At 39.0% G+C, this 26,717-nt stretch overlaps 1 protein-coding gene across 1 annotated transcript in view; it reads left to right on the top strand.

The window, feature by feature from the left end:
• Window positions 1-26,717, top strand: part of LOC149826780 (E3 ubiquitin-protein ligase UPL6-like) — a 146,926-nt gene that overhangs the window by 49,490 nt on the left and 70,719 nt on the right. Inside the window, exons 7-12 of the mRNA XM_090018976.1 lie at window positions 11,109-11,291; window positions 16,576-16,657; window positions 23,808-23,929; window positions 24,058-24,359; window positions 24,527-24,623; window positions 24,741-24,884. Of these exons, the coding sequence (XP_089875102.1) occupies window positions 11,109-11,291; window positions 16,576-16,657; window positions 23,808-23,929; window positions 24,058-24,359; window positions 24,527-24,623; window positions 24,741-24,884 (930 nt within the window). The remainder of the gene's footprint in view (window positions 1-11,108; window positions 11,292-16,575; window positions 16,658-23,807; window positions 23,930-24,057; window positions 24,360-24,526; window positions 24,624-24,740; window positions 24,885-26,717) is intronic.

The following is a 26,717-nucleotide window of genomic DNA, read 5'->3' as shown; positions in this document are numbered from 1 at the left end:
AAAGAATAATAATAAAGAAAAACCTATTTTCTAACATATAAAAAATGACTAAAATGCCCCTAGTGGGCAACCTAAATTATATTATTAATTATAGTTATATATATATATATGATATACATAGTCACATATGCATGGAAGACCTCCAATTGCGGATGTGAAGTTGAGTTGGGCCATAGGTGGCCGAAGACGCCTCTGAGGCATGGAGCATGGAGATGAGCAAATGCACTTGAGATAAAAGATACACACCAACGCTTTCTTGTCGAGGCTCTATCGAGCGTGTTGTGTTGCCTCGTGCTGCCACCACATGCCATAGCAATCAGCATGGGCTTTTCACTTAGCAACGCTTGCATTACCATAGGCACCACCGCAATGCGCACCCCATGGCACACCATATCTTGTTAGTGACGAACAAAATTCAGAACATTCTCCCCTACTAGAACAAAGTCGATGTCCTCATTGATAGTTCATCGATTTGGAGGTCGTTAGTTCATCGATTGGGAGAAGACTAAAGCCGAAGTAGTAGAAGTTGAAGAGCAAGCATCCATCAAATACTATGTGGTAGGCAATGAATGCAATCAGCCAGGTTCTGAGAGAGATCTTAATGTTGGTCCCTTAGAGGTTGGTGGGGGCTAAGTCCCTGAGAGAGTGCCCGACTCCCATTTTTCGTCACACTTGAAACAAAACCCTTTCATCCTCTTCTCTTCGATGGTGGCTCGACTCAAACGCTCCACCTTAGGGGTAGTGGAGCCCCCACCTGATTTGGGAGGCCTCTGGTAAGGAAGAGTTTCTCTACTGCAGGTGTCGGGGGTCTACTCGGTTTCCGTAGGGCCGTGAATTGCTTATTCTTCTCAATGCAACGAGAGAGAATAAAGCAATCACTCAACATACAAGGTTTGTGAACTGTAACTCCACCCATATCTCCTCCTTGAGTGCACCCACATACGCAACCATGAGCGCATGCTTCGGCCAACCATGCACCATAGAATTAAGATCTTCAAATTTCGCTTGGAATTCTTAAACGAATCTACTTTGCCTCAACCCATGTGGGCCTCCTATGCTCTTGCATTTGCCATTGCAACCATAAGGAGATTTCACCCTCTACATTCATAATCACCCAATCCATCTTATATTCTTCCGACATCGATTGGCCCATGAAGAAATTCTGAGCCTTAAACAACCAATCATGTACATCTGATCCGCTAAGCTTAGGGAAGTCATACCTTTGCATGTCGGCTTGGCTAGGAGTCTCCGCATGTGTCCGTTTCAGGGTGATGCAGTCTTGTGCGGTTTCACTCAACAATTGGTGGGCCGACACCTCACGTCACCCAAAGAGGGGTTCAGTGGGTCGAAGGGGTACATTAACGTGCCCATTGAAATGAAATAAGCGAAAATAAACACAATGTCCTATAATAGACATTCACAAGCAAAATGCAAAGAACAAGTCCACAATGGACAAGAATTACAAGAAGCACAACAAAGGGCAGGTTGTGACTTGTTGGTTCTGTGGCGATAGGCATATTTCAAGACAATGTCCAAAGCGCCTTGTGAAGGACGACGAATAGGCCAATGAAGTATAGGCAAAGAATTGCGACACTGAGGTCATGCAACCAAGGATGGGAGCTATGCGGTCGATCAACGCAGTAAGAAGCTGTGCAGTCGAAAGCATATCGGTTAGTAGAGAATTCATGTATCTATAAGTCATTGCAAATGGAAAGTCTACTACGACAATGGTAGACTCTGGAGTCACGCATAATTTCGTCTCGCCGGAAGAGGCAAAGCGGTTGGGCTTGAAGCCCGAGCCAAAGCAGAGGACCATCAAGATGGTGAACTCTGAGGCCAAGCCCATCCTTGGTGAAGCAAGGGATATGGCTATCCAAATTAGGAGTTAGGTCGGCAAATCCAATTTCTCAGTGGTGACCCTGGACGATTTTTGAATGATTTTGGGCATTGAGTTTCTTCGCAGCCAGAATGTGATGTTGTTGTCGAAGTTTAACTCGTTGACGATCATGGAGCCAAACTTTTCACACACGGTGCAGTGCCTTATTGTAAAAGGCAAGTCTTTAATGCTATTTACCATACAATTGAAAAAGGGTGTCAAGCGAGGAGAACAGACATTCCTAGTTGCCGTGCGCACCGAAGAAGGGAAGGTAGAAGCAACAGTGCCGTCGACCCTTGCCCCACTATTGGCGGAGTTTCGAGGAGTGATGCCCTCGGAATTGTCGAAGCGTCTGCCGTCGAGACGTGCGGTCGACCACAATATAGAGTTAATCCCGGGAGCAAACCCCCCTGCCATGGTCCCTTATCGCATGGGATCTGCTGAATTGAAGGAGCTGCGCATGCAGCTGGACGAGATGCTGGAGGCGGGCATTATTCGTCCTTCCAAAGCACCCTTTGGTGCTCCTATGCTCTTCCAGGTGAAACATGATGGTTAAAAATAAGTATCCGTTGCCATTGATAGCGAACTTGTTCGATCAACTAGGTAGTGCCTATGTCTTTTCGAAGCTAGATTTATGATCGGGTTATTGGCAAGTGAGGATTGCTGACGGTGATGAGCCCAAGACAACTTGTGTCACTCGCTATGGTGCTTACGAATTCCTGGTGATGTCATTCGGGTTGACCAATGCTCCGACTACATTCACGACATTGATGAATAATATCTTTTACCACTACTTAGACAAGTTTGTGGTGGTCTATCTTGATGACATCGTGATCTACAACAATATCATAGAGGAACATGTCGGGCACTTGTGAACAGTGTTTTAGGTGCTGAAGTAAAATGACCTCTGTGTCAAGCGAGAGAAGTGTCTCTTCGGCCAAGAGGAGATTAGCTTCTTTGACCACGTCGTGGGGCGTGGTTTGCTGCTCATGGATGGGCAAAAGATAAGAGCTATCCAGGAATGTAGTCTGCCAACCAAAGTGCCAGAGTTGCGGTCATTCCTTGGCTTGACAAACTACTATTGACGGTTCATCGAAGGCTACTCTCTCATTGCTGCGCCCCTCACGGATTTGCTGAAGAAGAATCAGGTATGACTCTGGACATGAGCCTGCCAAGATGCTTTCGATGGCTTGAAGAAGGCCCTGGTAAGGGAACAGTGCTGCGGTTGCCGAATCACACAAGACCCTTTGAAGTCCACACAGATGCTTCAGACTTTGCCATCGGCGAAGTTATCATGCAGGAGGGACATCCGTTTGCTTATAAGAGTTGAAAGCTGAAGGATGCGGAGAGGCGCTACACTGTGCATGAGCGTGAGATGACAATCATCGTGCACTGCCTCAGGACCTGGCGGCACTATCTTCTGGGTGCCTAGTTCGTCGTCAAGGCCGACAACGTCGCCACAAGATATTTTCAAACACTGAAGAAGTGGGCATTGTCAAATGTTCCTAGCTGAGTTCGACTTCACTTTAGAGTATAAGGTGGGGAAGACCAATGTTGTTGCTGACGCTCTGAGTCGCAAGGCAGAACTGGCGGCTGCTCGGGCGGAGCCTTCCAAAGTTCACTTGCAGGGTGTGTTGGTGGACCGCATCCGCGAAGGAATGCAGCAGGACACAACCACGCAACACCTTGTCTCTCTCGCGCAAGAAGGAAAGACTCAACGATTCTGGCTACGGGACGACCTCCTTGTGACTAAAGGGGGACGCGTCTTTGTGCCGCAGTGGGGAAGCATTTGCCGCAAACTGCTTAAGGAGTAACATGATACATTATGGGCCGATCATCCAGGTCAGGAGCAGACCTTAGCACTCCTTGAGTGCGACTACTATTGACCGCAGATAAGAGACGATGTTGAGAGGTATGTGTGAACGTGCCTCGTCTGCCAGTAAGATAAGGCGACAAACCAGAAGACTGTCGGCCTCCTTAAGCATCTACCTATTTCAGAACGTCTTTGGGAGAGCATTTCCATGGACTTCATTGTTAGTCTGCCAAAGGTAGATGGCTTCAGCTCCATCTTGGTGGTGGTGGATCGTTTATCTAAGTATGCCACCTTCATCCTAACTTCGAAGGAGTGCCCCGAGTTGTTCATCAAGCATGTTCTGAAGCACTGGGGTGTTCCAAAAAGCACGGGCAAATTATGACGTGAAGTGTTTCGGCTACTCGGCTCCGATCTGTTTTTTTTCAACAAGTTTTTACCCACATATGGATGGACAGACGGAGCGCATCAACGGACTGTTGGAGCAATACCTCAGGCACTTTGTTAGTGCCAATCAAAAAGACTAGGTGAAGCTCCTAGACGTGGCCTAATTCTGTTATAATCTTCAGAAGAGTGAGTTTTCAGGACACAGCCCGTTCGAGATAGCTACGGAGCAGTAGCCGCTGACCCCACATACTCTAACCGCACAGGAGAAGGCAAGGTCATCCTTTGCCTATCAGTTTGTTCAAGACTGACACGAGCAGACCGATCTGGCGAAGACGTTTCTGCACAAGGCGACTAAGAGGATGAAGAAGTGGGCGAACAAGCATCGTCGGCCTGCTGAGTTCCATGTTGGGGAACAGGTGTTGATGAAGCTTTACCCTGATCACACATGCATCTTCCGTGGGCGGCACCGCGGACTGATTAGGAAGTACGAGGGACCATTCACCATCATCAAGAAAGTGGGCAATCTGGCGTACAAGCTGGACATGTCCCCTGACTTCAAGGTGCACCCGATGTTTCACGTGTACAACCTGAAACCGTTCTATGCGGACGAGGGGGATCTAGAACGTAGCGTGCCACAATGCACTCCTATCTTGCAGAGGGTCCTGGCAACACAACGGGCCGTAGGAAAGAGAAGTTAAACTCTTGGCCTTTGGAGAGGAGAGGGCAGAGAAGAAAACATCCTTTGTGAAAGTTTTTTTGCTTCTTGCATTGATTTGACTCTTTAACAAAGGATGCATGATGGGTAGAAGGCTGACCAAACCTTAAGCCTCCATTGGTTCAAGACAAAATCAAGCTACCTTTCTTTGATCCACTTTGCTTAGTAGGGATAGGGAAGAGAATGAAAAAAGTCTGCAGATGATGGCCATGTTAAATTTGAGGATCTTACGTGGTGGAGCTTGCTAAAATATGTGTACATACATACATGTCTTGTCTAGAATACCCAATAGGGGTATTTTAGTCTTTTCACATAGTTGTTTCTAGAAACAACTATTTTATTAGGTTAGATTTTTCTTGTTTTAATTAAATGTAACTTTTTATTTCTTTTTTCTTTCTTTTTGAATCACATTGGGGTCCCACCATAGAGTCGTTGGGACCCCCAACAATCATATTTATGACCGTTGGGAGCTCCCAATGACTCTACGTGTGAGCCCCCAATGGTCTCTCACTCTCTCCTTTTTGTGTATAAATAGGGGACCTCTCTCCTTGTATTTCTAATGTGTTCTCAAGCTCTCTTCAATAAAGATCTTATTCTTTACTTGCTTATGTTGCCTTTTTAAGGCTTTTGTATTATCCTATTGTGAACTTTTTACTTATATTCCTCCTCGTGTTTGTTCATTATTAGACTTTGTTAATGCTTTTGCATTCTTGGGTTATATTTTCGCGTACCTTTTTACATGGTATCAGAGCAAGGTTATGCTCTTGATTTTGTTAAAACCGTCTATTGATAGTTTGTAATTCGGGAATCTCTTCCATACTTTTTGCTTATCCTCTCTCTAAGTCTCTATGGAGAATGAGCATAAGATTGATCTTTCCTTCATGTTAAATGACACCAACTATATGACGTGGGCATCCGCCATGGAGAACAATCTCAAGGGTAAGAACCTTTGGGGAGACATGATGGGCTCCATTCCAGAACTACAACTCAAACTTAACAAAATGAAAGGAGGACAAGAAAAGACTCTAAAGGGAAATGCTCGCACCAAAGCCATTGAAGATCACTAATCCAAGATAGAGGATTGGAAAAGTAAACATGCAAAAATCCTTGCATGGTTTATGAACAACATGAAGCTTAAGATATGTGCCAACATAACAAAATTTCGCAAAGCAAACGAGGCATGGTTATTTATGAAATGTATGTATACTCAAAAAGACCTTGCAAGACACTTTTTTCTTCAAGAAAAAATTCGTACCATTAAGGAAGGGGACATGAGTGTCCGCGATTATTTTAATACACTTAGTCTTTTGTGGATTGAATTATCTCTTTTTGAACCCAAATGGGTTGATAGTGAAGATGTTTAACTTAGAAGAGAGCAAACGGAAAAATAACACTTTTTTCAATTTTTACACGGGCTTAGGCCTGAATATGAACAAGTTAGATCTTCCCTCCTTTACAGATCTAAGCCTTTTCCCTTAGAGGATGCCGTTGCCGAAATATGCCAAGAGAAAACTCGTCTTGGCATGATACCAAGCCCGACAATCATGTAAGCCTCCACACTTTGGGAGACAAAATGGCTATAATGGAAACTATAGTAAATCCATTTTCCATCATTTCCATGAACTGGGACATATAAGGCCTAATTGTCCCAAGTTATATGAAACCCCAAAGAACAAAGTTGCTTCTGTCGAAGAAATTACACCATGGAAGAACCAACCAAAGGAAATGATTTTTTTTCACTAGCTCAATTATCGAGGGCACTTCAAATTCTACTCAAATCTCCATCTACATCGAGTGCCACCATTGCCTCTTCCTCACCTACAAGTATGTCTTCTTGGATCCTTGATTCAGGGGCTTCTTTTCATATGACATCTCTTGAGAGTGGTTTATCCGAATTATGTACTAATTCAAAAATCTCTTATGTTTCAACTGCCGATGAAACATCTTTTCAAATTATAAGTGTTAGAACTTTAAATTCTTCTAAAACCTTTTTTTTGTCAAATGTTAGAGTTGTTTCACAACTAAATCTAAATCCTCTTTTCTTTTCTCAATTTTTCGATCATGGATGTGGAATCTCCTTTTCATCTAAGGGTTGCTTCGTGCAGGATCTCCAGTCTGGGAAGCTGATTGGGCAAGGCCATAGAAATGAAGATCTCTACTACATGAACTATTTAAATCTTCCTACAAACTCTTTATGTAATTATGTCCAAGATAAAAATATTAAAACTTGGTATAAAAGTCTTGGACATCCAAGTTTATGTAAGATGTACCTTTTTCCCTTTTGGAAAAAATCTTGTAATTTGAAAAATTTTGCTTGTAAGGATTGTATCTTTGGAAAAATGAAATCCACTCCCTTTCCAAATAGAACTTTTATTTCTAAGAGACCTTGTGAATTAGTGCATTCGGATTTTGGGAACCTTCTCCCGTCATATCAAAAGGAGGATACTCATATTATTTGACGTTTATTGATGATTTCACTAGATATGTATGTATATACTTTCTTAATTTCAAATCCGATGTCTTCTCATTTTTAAAAAAAATTCATATGATTGTCAAAAATCAATTTTCAAGCAACATCTCTATCCTTAGATCTGATTCGGGTGGTGAATATTTGTCAAATGAGTTTAAAAAATATTTAGAAACAAATAGAATTTATCATAAAAAATCATGTCCTAGAACTCACCAACAAAATGGATTAGCTGAAAGAAAACATAGACACATCTTGGAAACCACTAGGACATTGCTTATTTCTAAAGAAATTGGGCCAAAGTTGCTCTAACATCAACTTATTTAATAAATAGAATTATCTCATCGTCTTTACAAAATATATCCCTCTATGAAAAATCATTTGAAAGAACACCAGACTTCAATAGATTAAGGATTTTTGGTTGTAAGTGCTTTGTGCTTTTTCATAAAAGAGATAAAATTGTCTCCAAAAGCTATTGAATGCGCATTCTTAGGTTATGGAGAAAACTAAAAAGGATATAGATGTTTTGATCAAAAAACAATAAACTATATGTTTCTAAAGATGTACCTTTTTAGAAAATGAAAATGGTTTTGAGAAGACTAAAGACAACAATAAAGTTGACTGTACTTTTTTATTTGATTTTTTACCACAAGAAGAGTTGAACTCTTGTGACGAAGGGGATAACCCCCTAAATGTCAATGAAAATGGTAATAAAAATATGGAAGAAGAAATATATATAAATGATGATATTGTTGATAGACCTATGCAAACTTATACCTGGCGTGATTAAAGAATTCCTCTAAATGCTTTAGAAAAATATTCTCAAAATTCAAATTTAGAGGAAACCTCTTTTAGGAGATCCAATTGTATTTCCAATCTACCAAATAGATTTGTATCCTATGACACATTAACACCAAAATATAGGTCATGTTTAATTGCATTACATTCATTTCATGAACCATCTCATTATAATGAAGCAAAAAATCTTCCATAATGAGTTGAAGCTATGAACTTAGAACTTAGAACTTAGTGCACTTGAAAAGGCTAAAACTTGGAAGATAACTTCGTTACCCATATGAAAGAAATCTATAAGATGCAGATGAGTTTTCAAAGTTAAGACCAAGAGTGATGGGTCTTTAGAACGTTACAAAGCTAGACTAGTGGCTAAGGGATACTCTCAAGAGTCTGATATTGACTATGAACAAACATTTGCCCCCGTTGCCAGGATGACTAGTGTTAGGACCCTCATAACCGTTGCATCTATTAAACAATGACCCATTTATCAATTAGATGTGAAAAATATTTTTTTAAATGGTGAGTTAAGTAAAGAAGTTTACATGGATCCTCCATCGAGGGTTTGCATTGAAAAAGAAAAAATTTTTAAACTTAAAAAAGCCTCCTTATATCATCTAAAACAAGTTTCAAAAGCTTGGCATGATAAATTTAGTAGTGTTATGACTCATCTGGGTTTTCATTCGTGTTACACTAACACTACTTTTTTTGTGAAAAGTACAGGTTCTATGGTGGTTATTCTTCTACTTTATGTAGATAATATGATTATCACTGAAAGTGATAAGAAATGAATCAATGACATTAAGAATATTTTAAAAGAAAATTTTGACATGTCTGATTTAGGATTCTTAGGATACTTCTTAGGTATTGAAGTTGCGTACTCTCCCAGAGGGTACATTCTTTCTCAAATGAAACTTGTTGCTGACATTTATATTAAGTCTAATATTTCAGATAATAAGAAGATTGAAACCTCTGAAGTCATTAATGCCAAATTGAGGCCGAAAAATGGGACTCTACTCGAAAATCTTACCCCTTACTGCCAACTTGTTGGATCACTCACATACTTATCCATCAATCGGCTAGTCATAGCTCACACAATTCATTTAGTCAGTCAGTTTCAACATGCTCCTACCATCGTGCATATGAGTGCTGTCTTAAGAATTATCAGATATATCAAGAATACTATAACCAAAGGGTTTTTTCTTTTCTCAACCTCTTCATTTGATTTATATGCCTATACTGATGCTGATTGGGGTGAATCTCAATGATAGGGTCTCAACTACGGGTTTCTGTGTGTTTTTAGGTGACTATAATCTCATGGAGATGCAAGAAACAACACAAAGTATCTTTATCCTCAACTGAAGCCGAATATCATTCTATGGTCACTACGACCATAAAACTTGTGTGGCTTAGAAGTCTTCTCAGTGATATGGGCATAGTCATCTCCACACCTTCAAAGATGTGCTGCGACAATAAAAGTGCAATTTACATCGCAAGCAATCATACTTTTCATGAGCGGATTAAGCATATTGAGATGAATTGTCACTATATACGTGATGAATATTTGAGAGAAACTATTACTTTTTCATATGTCACATCCGAGTACCAGTTGACGGATTTCTTCACCAAAGCTCTTCCTGCTCCTCGTTTTATTTTTTTCCTTAACAAACTTTCGGTTATCTCCTCGTAAAGTTTGATGGGGGGTGTTAAAATATATGTACACACACACACATACACACACACACACATATATACATGTCTTTTCTAGAATACCCGATAGGGGTATTTTAGTCTTTTCACATAGTTGTTTGTAGAAACAACTATTTTATTAGGTTAGATTTTTCTTGTTTTAATTAAATGTAACTTTTTATTTTTTCTTTCTTTTTGAATCACATTGGGGGTCCCACCATAGAGTCGTTGGGAACCCCAACGTTGGGGCCCCCCAACGTTGGGGCCCCCCAACGTTGGGGGCTTCCAACGACTCTATGTGCGAGCCCCCAATGGTCTCTCACTCTCTCCTTTTTGTGTATAAATAGGGGACCTCTCCCCTTGTATTTCTAAAGTTATATTTCCGCATACTTTTTTTACAGCGCTTTCTCTTTTATCATGTTGCATCACCTCTTTGGGCATAGTAACATTCCCTCGATCCATCTTTTACCTTTTCTGAGGGTAATAGGAAAATCAATGTCTAAAAGAATGCTTCTATGAGTTCTTTAGCACAACTTAAGCTTGGGCCTGATTTTTGAGAAGCATCAGTAAATGATGAGAGGATCAAGCAAGACAATACTTTTTTCTCCTCTGGTACGGTTCTGTATGGCCTTTCGTTCCTCAAGGATAATCATATCTTGATCTCCTTAACTTGGTACTGACGGCAATAGACAAGTGTTTGGCTCCTTACCTCTTGAATCGATTCCCATCACTCTAAAAGTACGGTTGATTTCCAAAGTGTAACATTTGTAGTTACATCTTTTTTTAATAGGATGATAGCACTTGTATCCCTTTTGAGTTGGTGAATATCCTAAAAATATGCACTTAACTGCTCAATGATCAAGTTTATCTTCGAGAGTTGGTAAATATATGTACGTGGTATGTACATATCAAGTTATCAATGCCAATAGTTTCCATAAATGTTCTACACATGAAGTTATAAACTCTCAATTGCAAATTAAAAGTGTAGAGCATGTCAACAATATATAGTTAACTAATAAACAATAATCGCTGAATGTATGGTTAAAAGTAGACACCTTAATGTTGAGAGTAGGCTAAATACTGGTTGGATTATAAGATGGGTAAAATTAATCAACGTAAGTTCAAAACCTAGTTGACTTGTATCTTGGAGTACCTTGTACCAATACGGGTGCAACTGTTGACCTATACTTTCAGTTCCAAACTAATATAACATTGTATGTTCTTTACTAATAAGAATAAGCAACCAGAAGGACTTAACAATTCCAATACTGCAATTGTTTGGCTGTTCAGATAATTCGAGGAGCAAATTGCTCAAAATTTTGTCTTTGTTATATAATCTTGTTCAATTTGGTGTCGCTATGTGGTTTTTCAGGTCTTCACAACTCAGGGTCTGGGTGGAAGCTATGTTCGGCAAATGGCATCTTTCTTGCCTCTTGGCATGAATGCACTTCCAAATGGTATCTCAAAGGAGTATCCAAGCTATGCTTGCTTGCTTGGAAATACTCTAGAAGTTGCTGGCATTGCATTGTCACAACCAGACTGTACCTTTGAGAGGGTAAGTCTTCTAGCAATCAAGTCATATTTGTCAAACTTTCCATTGTGCTAAACGTTCAAGATTTGCATATGTTTCTCATTTTCACAGAACACTTTCCAGTTATACGAAATGATTCTTTTCATGCACTTTATATTAGGTTAGTGCTAGTTATAGTATCTAAGAGTATTGATTGATTATGTGCTAAATTTGAGTTATGATCCTATGCATGAAGTGAAATGTTGTTGGTTTTGATCAGTTTTGGGTACATTTTATTGTACGTAAAATTTGGGAGATGATGTGGATATTAATGTCTTTGAGGTAGTTGGCATTGACACATTTTTTCTTTTATGCTCCTAATAATCCTGCAAATAACTCGAATAAAGCAGGAAAGGTACTTTAAATTTCTATTTGTTCTTTTTCAGTACTAGCTGACTTGAGGACCAGCTACAGGCTTCTAAGAGGTCTTGTAGCTGCAGAATGTCCATGCACTGGACTTATTATGATGTTTCAGGCTCAAACTACCTTTCTTAAAATGGTTGAGTCGGACTTTATTAAAAACAATACAATCAGGCCAGATCAGTCAATTCACATTGGAAAGCACATTAATTAAGGGACTGAAATGCCATTCCCACAAAATCAACTAATTTTTGCTCGCACTGGTCTGAATCAGACCAGTTCCTTCAAACCGACCTTCGTTGATATCTGTATATGAACAACTGGGGAAAAAATGGTGACTGGAAGTCTTGCTTAATTGGAAAACAGCCAGGCAGTTATCACCATGTTTAGGGTCTTTTTTCCTGTTTGGGCTGAAATCAAAATTTGACTACTAAAATCGCAAGAGTATTCACTGATGATTGATTTCTATGCTGAAAATGGCCGGGATAGGATCCCCAAAACCCTCAAATCCAATCTTTTGAGCAAAATCATGCCAAAGAAAGATATTTTCTTCAGTATTGAACTGCTTTCTCATATTTTGATTACTTATTTTTTCATTTTCTTCATACAGCTGCATCATGCTGAACAATTGCCCTTTTCCCTCTAAAAACAGTTTGCTAGCCGGTTAGTTATGGGTGGTCAAGCTTTAACCTGACATTGTATCGGTTTTCACCATGTCAGGTCTGGATTCAGATCCAACTTGGATATGGAGAGGATTACGGGTCCAGAACTAACCTGAACTTTTGTGATGCAAAGCAAAGACCATTATCCCCTATATTTTTTTTATAGAATAACAGGTCAGGCTAGACTCTACAAAATCCTAGCTCATTTGTTAAACTACTACCCGGTTGTGGACCCTCACCTAATTATACTAAGCACATATGCCCCAAATCCAACATGGATTCAGATGGGCTTAGATTAAAAAATGTGGGTTGTATCAGTTCGAAAGCCAGGCTGAATTCCAATCCACTTGTCTATGACTTCCAAACCAAATTTAATGGATTATTCTAGGATATGGATCTTCAAGTAAAATCATAATGTGCATCTGGATCAGATTAGGATTTGAAATTTGGATTCAATTATGTCACGTAGGTGCGGGTGTGGGTGCAGTTACGGGTGCAGAAGGTATGACATGGGGACTTCTAGAATTGCTGGGGTATCGTGGCATATATATATCTATCTATCTATCTATCTATATATATATATATATATATATATATATATATATATATATATATATATATATATATAGTGATCAGGTCAGATTCATACACATAAAAATTTTATATAAAAAGAAGAGGAGGGGGAAAATGATATTTTTCATAAAAGAAAAGTTTTTTTGGGAGGACTGTTTTATATTTTGAGTAAAATAGAAAGGGGGGAGGGCTTGAACCTATCCGCCCCCTCTCTCTCCCTTTGAGGTGAAGTAGGTCATCCCCTACCCCCTCTCTCCCTTCCTCCCTGAACCCTTCCTCCTTTCTCTATCTCCTTCCTCCCTGAACCCCTTCTCCTTTCTCTTCTTCTCTCTCCTCTTTTTCTCACTTTCTCCTTCCTCTTCTCTCTTTGTTCCTCCCTCTTCTCTCTTTGTTCCTCCCTCCTCCTCCTCCTCCTCTCTGCAGCCGGTAGTTCTGGGGAGTGTTGTGTAACAGGGTTTTTTTGACACCAATCAAATGTTAAAAAAGAAGATTCGGTTCGGGTTTGGGTTGGATTTGACCCAACCCAACCGAACCCAAGACATGCTGGATACGCACCCAACATCCGTACTCATGCCCTGCCATGTCGACATGGGTACGGCGTACCCGTGTGACATAGGGATTCAGATTCATCCTTACCCAACATCCGTACATGGTGGGTCGGCTTTAATCTGATTGGGCTCAAACTAGGTTAAAAAGGTTGTCCTCGTCCAGATAACTTGATAAATTTAGGGTTATTTAGTGTTGAAAAATGATATTAGGATGCTTTTGACTAGGTAACATCCTAAAAGTAGCAACATATGTATGTTCATATGGGGCTTAAATCAGTAAAGATATAAATTTATTGCAAATTCTTCATTCAATCAAGTATGGGTTGGTTTGGGTCCTGATAGGGGTATTTTGATAATTTCCCTGTACCTTTTTATTTTTAGGTTTTTCTTTTAGTTCTTTTATTTCTTCCTCTTCTTTTCCTTTTTCTTTTTTATTTTTGTATGTAATAAGGACCACATGGGGCCCCACCTATCTAGTCGTTGGGGCCCCAACGGTCATATTAATGACCGTTGGGGCTCCCAATGACTAGAAGGGAGCCCCATGTGGTCCCCTCTCTCACTATTCCTCTATAAAAAGAGGGCTCTCCCTCTTGTAATGTATTGGCTTTTGAAGCCTTCTTGTTCTCTTCTTGAATAACATTTTCATTGCCTTTTAGACACTTTACCCCTTAGTGGGTTATTTGTGCACGTTACGTGCTTGTGTTCTTGGCTCTTTGCTTGCCTCCTTTGAAGAATTCTTTGCATCATTTGTGCTTCCGCTCTTTTCATTACAGTTGGTGCAGGTTGTTTTGGGTTTGGACACAAATCAAGGTTTCTAGAAAGGGAAACAGATATGGGAAATGTCTAGGGGAGGTAAATGAGAATGTTGTTTTTTTAGGCTCATGAGAAATAGGGAGCTGGAAATGGGAGAAATGAATTGGGAAACAAAATGTGAAACAGATTAAAAAACATTTGGGAAGCATAAACATTGTTGGTTTTAAATTTTAAATGTTAGAAAATGAAAAACATAAATTTTATAATGCATTATACAGTCTTTTTCCTTTTTGAAAGACTCTAAACTTAGGTTGTATACCACAAGAGAAACTAGGTTTTTCAATATATAGCAAAATCACCAAGTCTTGTACTACTTCCATTGTTTCTTACTAACTTTCTTACATTATTTGTATTGTTCTTGCTCCTGCTGGAATGACGTTCCCCGAAAGCGAGAAAAATGGTTCATTCGTACTTTCTTTCCACTTTAGTATAGTGTAGAACCTTCACATACGGTAGTGCACACCATGTACTTCAAGAAAAAAGAGTGAAAAAATAATTAAACTGCATTCAAGAATGGCTGGAACTTCAGAAGTACAAGAGGAATGTGCCTTAAGATACGAGAGATTGTTGTATGCACTTTCTTATGCTTTAAATCTAAAGATGCTTTTGGTGGAGCTAGTAAAGGCCCTGTCAGGTGCAAACCACGGAAGAGATGGAAGTAAAATTGCCACCATGGTATTTTCAACAAGCACAAAAAATGGTGTAATCATGTGTGTTTTGCTGATGGAATTTCATTCTCATTCCAATATATCATTCCTATAATTAGCAGTAGTGCTAGTTGTGAAGAGATGCATATTGGTGCATCACTTTCCAATAAGAATGAAATTATTAGAAGCAAATCCATTGAATTCTTAATCATTGCCTATTAGTAACCCACTCCATAGATGGATCCAATCCTACTATTGTGATTAGCTGACAGTCTGGATTTGCATTCACATCCATGGCTGAAGCATACATCAATTACAGTGGAAACTGCTTCAACATCAACCTCCTGCATCAGTATCTCCACACCCACCTCCTTTGTTACTGTGCTTACAACAACCATTTGCTTACACTGTCACCTCCCTTGTGCTATATCTACTTTCTTCATCCAGCCTCCTGCATGTCTCATCACTGTTATCATGTCAACAACCACCACTACAGCATCCTTCCACTCCCATCACTTCTGTGGAATGAGGTGTGGGAAAGAGTGAAACCTGGACTTTCTATACTAGTTAAAAAAGCAAAAACAATAGTGCAACCTGTCTTCCTCAAGGACAAAAAATATGTAAAAGCTAAACAAGCAGCCATGAGGAAGGCACATAAATAAAAACAAGTGCAAAAACGGAATCGTCACCTCCTAACTAATGATAAATGTAAACATTCATCTTTTATCGTCTGCTTAAAGTCAAGATGCCTTAACTGAAAATAGCAAGAGTTTGGGGAACTGCAATCCATAAAAAAGGAATGAATAAAAGTACTTTGTGACGAGCATAATGGAAATGTTGATGTCTTCATGCATGTACCTGTGCATGTTGTCATTTGTCTTCTCCTGGAATTCGATACTTGTTCCAGTTCAGATAGCAATCTTATTATTAGTAATAAGGTGGTACATCTGAAAGATGATACATATATATCACTATATTACGACTAAATCCATCAATCACCATTGTAATCTGAGTTTTTCCTGCGAATTAAATCAGACATCTTTGTTTCTTGCTGTTCCAAGAGAGCAGATGAACACCAAGGATAATAAAGGTGATCCACCAAACTTAAAACTTTTCCCATGGGTCAAGATCTGATCCATTTTCTACCTCTTTGACCAATCTATTTATCTGATATTATTTGCAAATCAGCGATGCATCCGTGGCCACTTCATGTGTCAATCATCTCAGGAGCAAACCAAAGAAAGGGCAACAGTTGCGCTATTCTGATTTGCTTCCATGTAGGATTCCTTCAGTAGCCATTTGTAGTCTTTTTGCTTGAAGATTATCATCATCAACATTAGTGGCCTCTAGCGATGTTTTTAGTTATATTTTTTGCTTTCGTTTTAAATTCATAGTTCCATAAAATCTTGAATATGTAATGTTGTGGAAATGTTTTGATTCTCAGCCTATGCCCTTGAGTTGCTAACCTGTCTGATTATTTACCAAAATTTGTTATGCTACAACTCTAGACAAAAATGTGTAGCATTTTATGATAATTTTACTTAGCAGTTGATACTTTCAAATATTATGCCATGATTTGGTTAATTATGCTTTTTTATGTTATCTTTTCCTATTTAATTGAAATTTTAGTTCCCCTTAAAGGTTAAATCATTGCTGTCTTGTCCAGGCCATGGATTTTGCTGTTGTTTTGACGTTTTGGCTGGAATCTTTGCCAATTTCAATGAAGGCCATCAATGAAAATACGATAAGTATGTCTTTTGGACTCCATATAATGCTCGTGTGCCCTTAACGTGAAACAGAATAATTTTTTGCTTGTGCCTGTCTTGTGTTCTCTCCCACTCTCCTTTCTTTTTGTGTATTTTTTGCTTCCAATATGACAATGATTTGTATTTAATTTTTTCTTTATATCTTGAATTCGAGTATTGTGAAGGCAACCTGATTTCACATGAACTCACATTTATCACCCCTGTGTACATGACCAATACAGATTGATAATTTTTTTCCATGTGAAATCTAAAAGGCCTTTAATGGACCAAAGGGTGGCTACTATTCAAGTTGAGTCAAACGCCTTATCTAAAGTGTGTTCAAGGAGCACACTGTGAATACTAACTGAGAACCCTCTCTTGGACCATTAGTAATACTGCTGACTTGGCTATTCGCTAGTGAATTAAAGTGGTATCAGATTCTGGTGTAATTTCAGCCAATACTTGATTTGATTCTGCAAATGATAGCAATTAAGGTAAACTTGAATTTGATCAAGAAACCACAAAAATCGTCTAGTTCAATGAACAATGACAAGTTGAACCCCATGTCCCACAATTACCGAAGAATATTCATGAAGTCTTAAATCTCTTAAGTTGTAATCTCTACCTCGCATCAAGGAAGGCACCCTATTTAAGCCAAAATGAATGAATGCACTATTTGAAAAATCACCTTTTCAGGAACCACACAATCCCTTTAATATATTGAAGAGGATAGTGAACCACTAACGCATAGGAAAAGCAAATATGAAGACTTTCTCTAATGTTAAGTGGCCAGAATTTATCCAACTGTCTTTGGAAGAGGTATATTAAAAGGAAGATTAAGCACTTGCAGAGAAGATGAGGCTCATCAGGAGGTCCGAGTGATATATTTAGATGAATCTATTGCGTTTGGAACATAAATAATCACACCCAATCCTAGCCTATAGTTGGACAAAATGGTCCTTGTTTCTTGGTTATGATCCTATGTCACATGGGTATGGGTACGAAGGGTACAACAATGAAATTTCAAAAAATGAGGGTGTATATATATATATATATATATATATATATATATATATATAGAGAGAGAGAGAGAGAGAGAGAGAGAGAGAGAGAGAGAGAGAGAGAGAGAGTAATGGGTCCGTGCTAAACCAATTTGGTGCTAAACCACATGCTAAATGGGTTTTTCAGGCTTTTTTCATTTTATTTTTAAATTCTGACCGTACAGATGTGATCTATTTTCTTGATTTTAGAGGGATCAGCTCTAGAAGCGTTTGATTCCAACACAATGCTGGGTTTTTATAAAGTTCAAAAAATCAATGGTCCAAAATCTTTGTAAATTTTTGAGGCTCCAAACATCATTTTTTCATCGAAAACACATGATGCAGGTGTGGATTCTTAGTAAATCGACCATGCCTAACACATTTATGGGTCCGGAACCGCATAAAAAGCACCGGAGAAGCCCGAAAAACCCATTTAGCACGCGGATTAGCACCAAATTGGTTTAGCACGGACCCATATATATATATATATATATATATATATATATATATAGAGAGAGAGAGAGAGAGAGAGAGAGAGAGAGAGAGAGAGAGAGAGAGAGTTTGGGTCTGGATTATATGTGGATCTTTATTAGGGTCCATATTAAAAAATTAAAAAACAAAGTCTGTAACTGTAAATTTTGAAAATAAGGGGAGGGTAGGAGTGGGGATCAGGACAGGCGGCCCGATGGGCCAAGCCGACTTGGCCCGCCATGGGCCGGGTTTGGGTCAAGGTTTCAGGCCTGGACCCGTTAGCTACCGGGCCGAAACCCAGCCCGTTATATAGGTGGTCCGGGTTTGGGTCGGCCCGCGAGTTATCGGTCTGGCCCGACGGTCCTGAGCTTTTTATTAATTTTTAATAATATAAAACTTAAAAAATTAATTAATTGCATAGTAACTTGATAACTATTATTATTTACCTAATTAGTTGCATTAATTTTATGAAAACTAGAAAGATAATTATTTGGGTACATGGGAACTTGTTAATTATTTATTTTTTACCTAATCTGTTGCACTAATTAGTTGGGTTTGGGTTGGGTCGGTCCGGGCCCGGCCTACTTCACATTGACCCATTGGGCCTGGTCATGGGCTGCTCTTTAAACCCAAGCCCGTTAAGAATAGGGCCAAAGCCCGACCCGCTAGTAAATGGGCTGGGCCGGGCCATCTCCCTGCCAGGCCACACTTAATGACTGGTAGGCTGAGCTCTAAACGGGTCTGGGGTGACTCTTTGGTTTGACTTAACACAAACACCTGGCACTGCAAGGGCAGTTGTCAGTTTGGTTTGACATGAATCAGATCTGGTCTGATTCATGTCTTTGGCTGAATGAAACGAGACATGGGTTCTCATTCAATCTGAATCAGATATGTGTTTGGATTCATGTATGATTCGATTAAATCAGATCTGATTCCAACTAATTCAGATCTAGATCTGGGACCAGATCTGATTCCAAGTCCTATATCTGTTTTTGGGTTATTTTTCGTAAATCTGACCCTGCAGATGTGTGCTAGGAAACGATACTTGAGTCATGTTTTTTTGATAAAAAACAATATTTTTAAGCTTTGAATGTTTATATAAATCTTAAACCGGTGATTTTTAAACCCTATAAAAACCAAGGTTGCAAAATTAGGAAGCGAAAGCAGGTAACGATACGGGAAGCGAAAGCGAGAAGCGAAGCATTTTAAAATTTATAGGAAGCGGGAAGCGAAGTATCAATTTAAAAGCAAAATATTAAAAAAAATGAAGCAATATGGTAATTGAATAGGAATCGAACAAGAAACAAATAAAAACTAAAATAAAATTGATCATTCTTATATTTCATGATTTTTTCAGTAAAAGAGTTAAATTTTTGTTAAAATCTAACAATGATGGTTACTAATTTAAAGAAAGTACATGGAAAGTGAGTGAAAGCGTGAGAGAAAATACATGAAAAACATGAAAAGAAATGTAAGAGAAGCATATAGGAAACATAGACCATGTGTGTGGAAAGCATAGAAGAAGCGTGGGGGAATCGAGATTCCTATGAAGTTTCGGAAGCGAGGAGTATCGCGCTTCCGAAGCGAGTTTCCTAGAAGCGAGCTTCCCACCTACCTAAGAAGCTTCCGGTAACTCTGATAAAAACCTACCTGCATACCGGAATTGGACGATCCAAGAGTCCATTCCTATAAAATCAAGTATGTAGAACACCTGTAGCGTCAGGTTTAAGGAAAACATGAAAAAAATCCTTCGAAAGCCCGGTAGGCTTGCAATAGGCAGCTACCACCTATTCTCTCTCTCTCTCTCTATATATATATATATATGTGAGAACTGAACATATTAGGCTCCCTTTTTTTGTTAGGTCTCGTTAGACCCCCATAGTTTGAGGTATTTTATGTTAGATATGAACCGTTAGATGTGTTTATCATGCTCGATTTAGTAGGAATTGACTCTTGGATCATGTTTTTCAACGAAAAAATGTACTTTTATGAGTCAGGAAAATTTGATGCCTTTATAGCCATTGATTTTTGGATCACCGGAAAAACCTGTATGCAGGTCAGATTACGACGATTCAAAAGCCGGTTCCCACTAAAAAAAATCTATAGATCACATCTATGGTGTTAGATGTGAGAAAAAAATACTAAAAACTATAATTTTTGAAGGGACCTAACGAGAAAAGGGGTCTAAGGAGCACATTACTCTCTCTAATACACACACACACACACTTGCACCTAAGTTTTTTGAAAGTGCTGCATCGCCACACCTACAGCCGCATCTATGTGACATAGGTTAAATGCTGAAAGTGAGATATGTATGTGAGAGTTTTTGTTAATTTTTATATAAAATCCTGAAAGCATGTTTAATATTACTGATTATCTACTTATATAGGTATGTGCTGTTGTGCTCCTCTCTGTGTGTATGTGTTACAGTCAATTTTTCTGTGAAAGGCATAAACAAATTTTGTTGATTATACTGAATATGTTATGAGTAATTGAATATATATATATATATATATTGCGAAAGCATGTGCAATTGTGTACTTGTCTGATGAATATATCTTATTACCAAAATAATTAATTTTTTTTGTATATGTTTTTATTTTTTAGTTGGGGGTACCGACTATTCCCTCCTAGTCCTCAACTACTCTTTTTAGGGGTCTACTGACTGGGCACTTCCTAGCGCTTTTGACTACTTAGGACCTTAGATTCAAGCTCAGTCTGGATGTCTGGACTATTTGAGTTTTGCCAAGCTCAGGCCTAGTTGCGTTTCAGATTCAACATGCAGCTCGAGCTGGGACATAATGGTCCTTCAAGTACCTGCCTGATTTCTTATCCTATCCATAAGGTTGAAAGTTTTGATTGTTTTGAGGTTTGGACATGCAACTTGTTCGAAATGTTGAACAATTCCCCAATTTAAGCATCAGAATAGGTCATTTTGTTCTTTTTTATGACATTAGTGATTAAGTTATTGTTTCCGTGCATTATATATTTCCCTAGGATATCTCATGTTTGTTCTCATCTGTCTAATTACAATGAGAATAGTGGTCTACAATCCTTAATGCAATGGACCTTCTTTCCTTCCCTTTTCTCTCTCTTCAAGCTGTTTGCTTCTTCTTTTATCCTCTATTATATCTGTGCCATTTAACATTATTAGATCTAGGTGCATTTATAAAGAGATGGATCTTTTAACCACTATTATAAGAGGTTAGTACCAATGTTTTTTCACATGCACAAGACTCTGAAAATCCCCTTGCTCGATTTTTGCATGTGGATCGCTTGTAATAGCACCTAGATTTCCCTGGTTGACTTCCCTCTGTAGGGGTGGACACCAAGCCAAGTAGCCTACGGGCTGTTGGGCACCTGGCCCTCCGGCCGGGCTCGGGCCTCACTTTGAGGACCCTTTCTGATAAAAGTCAATTTGGGTGTGGGTATACCAGACTTTATGAGAAAACAAATAAAATTATATTGTGCATTCATAATACATATTTTAGTTTTGGGTCTTGGGTCGGGCATAAACATGACAAACCCCAACCCATTGGATTAAGAAAGTGAAGGGCTCTTCCTTTTATAACCCATGGAGGGATCTTCAATTTTTGTAAAGGGGCGATTGTTTTGGATATGTGATTATTCATCCCACAAAGTAATTATACATGGTATATGGATGATATATGAACACGTTTCTTTTTATGTATGTCACCATTTAATACTCTCCCTCTCTTTCCAAGAATGCCAGCACAACATTTAATGCTCTCTCTCTCTAATAAATGCCTTACTATCTATGTCACATGGGTGCGGGTGCGGGTGCGGGTGCGGGTGCGACACGGGTGCGGCACAATTTAAAAATTTTTGGACACGGGGACTCGACAAAAATATATATATATATATATAATTATATATATATACTTTTATTTTATTTTTAAAATGCCACAGCACAGTCTGTGTGACTGTGCACAGTCCACAGCACTGTGACTGTGCACAGAAGTCACAGTCTGTGACTATGCAACTGTGCACAGTCACACAGTCACAGACTGTGCACTGTGCACACTGCACAGACTGTGCACAGTCTGTGACTGCAGCACAGTCACGGTCTGTGACTGCAGCACTGTCACAACACTGTGCCTCTTTTTATATATATATTTTTAAATAAAAAATATAAAAAATTGGTTTTTTAGGGACATTTTTGGACTCGGTCAAAGTTGACCGAGTCCAAAATGTGGACGGACTCGGCCTGGACTCGTTGACCGAGTCCGACTCAGCGTTGACCGAGTCCGGACCGAGTCCGGGCCGAGTCCGAAGCCGCACCCGAGTACGCACCCGTGTCGGGGCGTGTCGACTCGGGTGCGGCACCTCCTTAGCCGAGTCCGTGTGACATAGCTTACTATTAATATTCCTTCCCTCTTATGCCAAACAAAAAACAAACCTTTAGTCCTATATCGATCAGTTGAGAGAGGTGTGCCCCTATCTAGTGCATATAAAAAGATTACATCCCTCTTCCTTTATAGACTATAAGACACGGGTCCTTTTTGGACCTATGAGTCAGTTTGCCCCGATCCAACCCGATTAAATATTGTCAGCGGGTCGCGGGCATGCTTTTCATGCCCGAGCCTGAAAAAAGTTGGGCCTAGCCCGACCCGATAACTATTGGTTCAGGCTTTCGGTGGCCCATGATTCTTATCAGGCCCTAATGGGTAGCTAATCGGGTCATTCCGACCCGACCCAATGTCCACCCCTAGCACTTTGTGAATTGAAAACATATTTCTGGATAGCTATTCAAGTACAAGTTACATGATTTTACTATGAGACTTCATATTTTTCATATTTGTTTCAACTATGGAAGCTGGATCCAGTTTAAGAAATGCATGCAAGCTTGTCATTGCAGGATCATTGTGCACTATTATTGTCTATAAGAGGGCATTTAGCTGCTCAAGCCATGCAATTACCTTTGGCATGCATAGGAGGTTAATGACTTTGTCCTGACTTTCATCAATAATTCCTTAACCTGAACTAGTTTAGTAGATGATTAGCAAATCTAGCTGATAATTGCAGTCTCCACAGTGGCTATGATCACCTTTACTGAGTTAGACATTTCTTCCCTTGTATTGCAACTTTATGCCAGCTTCATATGTGGATGTAGCATCACACCTTTCAAAATTCCTTTTCTACTATCTGATCTCATTGCTCGTATCATATGTGGGGTTTGGCGGGTGGATAGATTTTCATTTGTACATTCAGAAAACTGAAGTTGGAGTAATTTGGAAATACATGGTATTAAGTGCAGAATGAATATTGGATGATCATTAAATCTGTTGTAACATAATTGAAACTGTTATTTTGTATTTAGCTGGCTGCTGGAGGCACTTTCAGATGATGCTTGTGCTTTTGTAATGTGTTCATATATGCTTAAGTTTCTGATCAAATGCTACCATTTGCTTTGAAAATGTATTAACTGTTGTGTTGCTTGGTGCCAGTCTTTGTGTTGGTTGTTCTTTTCACATACCTTTTAATGAAAAATTTATGTTTCAGCGTTTGAAAAAGGATAATTTTCATAGCAATCTCCTGCAAATGTCAGATATATATTATTAGCGCTTTTGAGTTTATAATGTTTTGTAGCTTCGCTTGCTTTCAACTGTTTCAATTGGCAGATTCCAAGGTTGATGATGATGGTGATATTGACATGGATGAGGAACCAAAGGAGGTCTTTCTGGGAAAAGATTTGGAACAGCAAATTTCCAATGCCATAGATTCCTTCTTCCTAAAGCAGTTGGTGTGCAGTATTTCCATCTATTGCCTCTTATATGCTGTCAGACATATTAAGGGCCCTTCTACCATTGGATCTTTTTTTTTTCAAACCAACTGCTTTGTGCTGAAATTGATATTTTTTGCAAATTGTAGGTAAATAATGTATTGAAGGGAATGAAACATGATTATTCACATGAAAGTGCACTAAGTAACTCTGAGATAGCAGCTGTTGGTGCAATCTGTGCATTACTGCATGTTACTTTTACAATATTACCATTGGAACGCATTATGACTGGACTTGCATACAATACTGAGCTTGTTCCTACCCTTTGGAACTTTATGAAAAGGTGCCATGAGAGTCAGAGGTGGCCACCCTTGTCTGAGTTAACAGCATGCTCATCTGTGGATGCTCCTGGATGGTTGTTACCTCTGTCTGTTTTCAGTCCAGTATATAGGTAAGGTTTCTTATTTTTTTAAGGTTCTGAGTGGAATAATATATTCGGTCAAGTTTGTAGTTTCATCATTTGGTAAAGGCCACTCATTTTTAAGCATCCTGTTGGATTGAGTACTTTTGACTTGTGTATCATGCATGACTAACATGTTATTTTCTATGTTGAATCAGGCACATGCTGATGATAATAGACAACGAAGAGTTTTATGAACAACAGAAACCACTGACTCTGCAGGATGTCAAGACCTTAATAATCATTTTGAAGGAGGTATGACTAGTGGTTGGGCCACTACTTATGCATCATACACCAGCTTGAGTTGGTGCATTGATTGTACACAGGGGAGATGACTTTGTGAATATTCTGATATGCACTGTATTTATGTAGGCTTTGTGGCATCTCCTGTGGGTGGTTCCTATAAAGAACTCTACAGGACAGAAATCTACTGCGAGTCTTTCCAGTCACAAGCGGCTTTCGATTGAATTTATTCACCAAAGAGTTAGTATTGTGACATCTGAGCTTTTGGCACAGGTATAATAATGTGTGGTTCCTTTGAACTAATAGAAACAGCCTGTTCTAAATGATTTTCTTCTATTTAGTATATTACCCCTAGTTTTATTTTCCACTCCATGCTCGCATGAGTGTGATTTTCTAGTTTAAATTTCAATCCATCATCCTGCATTGGCTTGTGAACCACAACCATAGGAAGTATTCTGTACAATGTCTTGAACATTTTTTGACTTGTACTATTTTCTTGGTATGGTTGGCTGGGATGGAATGCAGAGTAACAAGGGCAGGTTCACCCAAAATCCCTTAGGAGGAGAATATTGGAGCTTCTGCAGCCTTCATAATCTGTTGGTATATTACCTTGGCAACATCATTCTAGTTGGGACTGTGCCATTGTACATCACTGTGGGAGGCTTGGAAAGATACAATGTCTTCAGCACATTCTCGTATCATAATTCAAACCTTATGTCGATGAGAAACTAACCTCTGGTGTGAGCATGAAATTGGACATGATTCTGGTTGACTTCAATATACTTGAATGTAACTTGAAAAATCAGCAGTAGAAGAACAAAATACAGATCTCCACCTTTATAAGATATGGAGATAGGGACAATCAGTATATCTGAGAAGAAATGGCCTTGGATCTTTATTCTCTGATAAATATGTGTAAGCCATAAATTTAGAAAACTTTTTTTCACAAGGCAATTATTTGATGATAGTGTCATGAATGTGTTAAGCAAAAAGGAGAGGATGGCCGAGTGCAGAATTACTGCTGTTGAAGATGATTTGTATGCTTCCAAGTGACTGAACCAATTTTCATGTAGTTGACTAGTTAAACTCATCTAAATAATATAATATCCTCACTCTATGATGAGTCCCAGTTTACTAGCTTTAACTATATGGTCTTTTGATAGTGCAATCTATAGAAGAAAAATAACATGACCCCCATGGTAAATATTTGGAGGGAAATGGATTGCCTCCAAGGTGATGAGAAAGCCTAAAGCTCATGTGGAGCTTGATGAACTACTAGTTAAGGAAAGTAACGGGGAAACACTTGAGTGCTCACTAAGTTGAAGGAGGATATCTTCAGTAATATTTTGGAATGACACATCCAAGAAGAAATCAAGAGACAAAGGTGTACGATCTCATGGTTAAATGTGCGGGGCCAAAATATGAAACTCTTTTATGTCATGATCTCGACAAGAGAAAGAACAAAAAAACTGTCTTTTTAAAGGTGGGTTCATCTCATTGTCTAGGGGAATCTGAAAATGTACATACAATCACCTCACAGTCTCACACTTTAAAGAAAGATATGGAAGATTCCCAAAGAAACTTTTCCTTCCCTTGCCTTTCCTAGTATCAAGAGAATATTGGATAGTGTATTGAGTCTTCCTTCTAGGAAGGAGAGATCATGGGAACTATTTGGTCACTTATGAGCAGTAAAGTGTCTCACCATTGTTGGTTTCTAATTTGTTGCTTCAAATCATTCTAGGAGATATATGAGCCAATCTGTTAGGGGTTTTCAAGTATTTGTACTCTAATGGTGAGCAAGAAATACCGGTGAATGATTGTTTCAAATATTTGGGATCTATCATTCAAAAGTATGGAGAAATTGATGGAGATGTAAATCATAGGATAAAGGTTGGGTGGATGAAATGGAAAAGTGCAATTGGAGTGTTGTGCGATCGTAGAATGCCATTGCGGTTGAAGGAAAAGTTTTATAGGACGACTATTAGGCCCGCTTTACTATATGGTACGGAATGTTGGGCTGCCAAGAGAGATGATATTCAAAAAATGAGTGTAGCTGAGATGGATGTGTGGAAATACAATAAAAGATAAGATTCGGAACGAGGAGAT

This window comes from Nuphar pumila, chromosome 10 (genome assembly GCF_984573655.1).
Source record: "Nuphar pumila chromosome 10, dmNupPumi1.hap1.1, whole genome shotgun sequence".
Lineage (NCBI taxonomy): Eukaryota > Viridiplantae > Streptophyta > Magnoliopsida > Nymphaeales > Nymphaeaceae > Nuphar > Nuphar pumila.
This window is presented reverse-complemented; position numbering and strand designations above follow the sequence as displayed.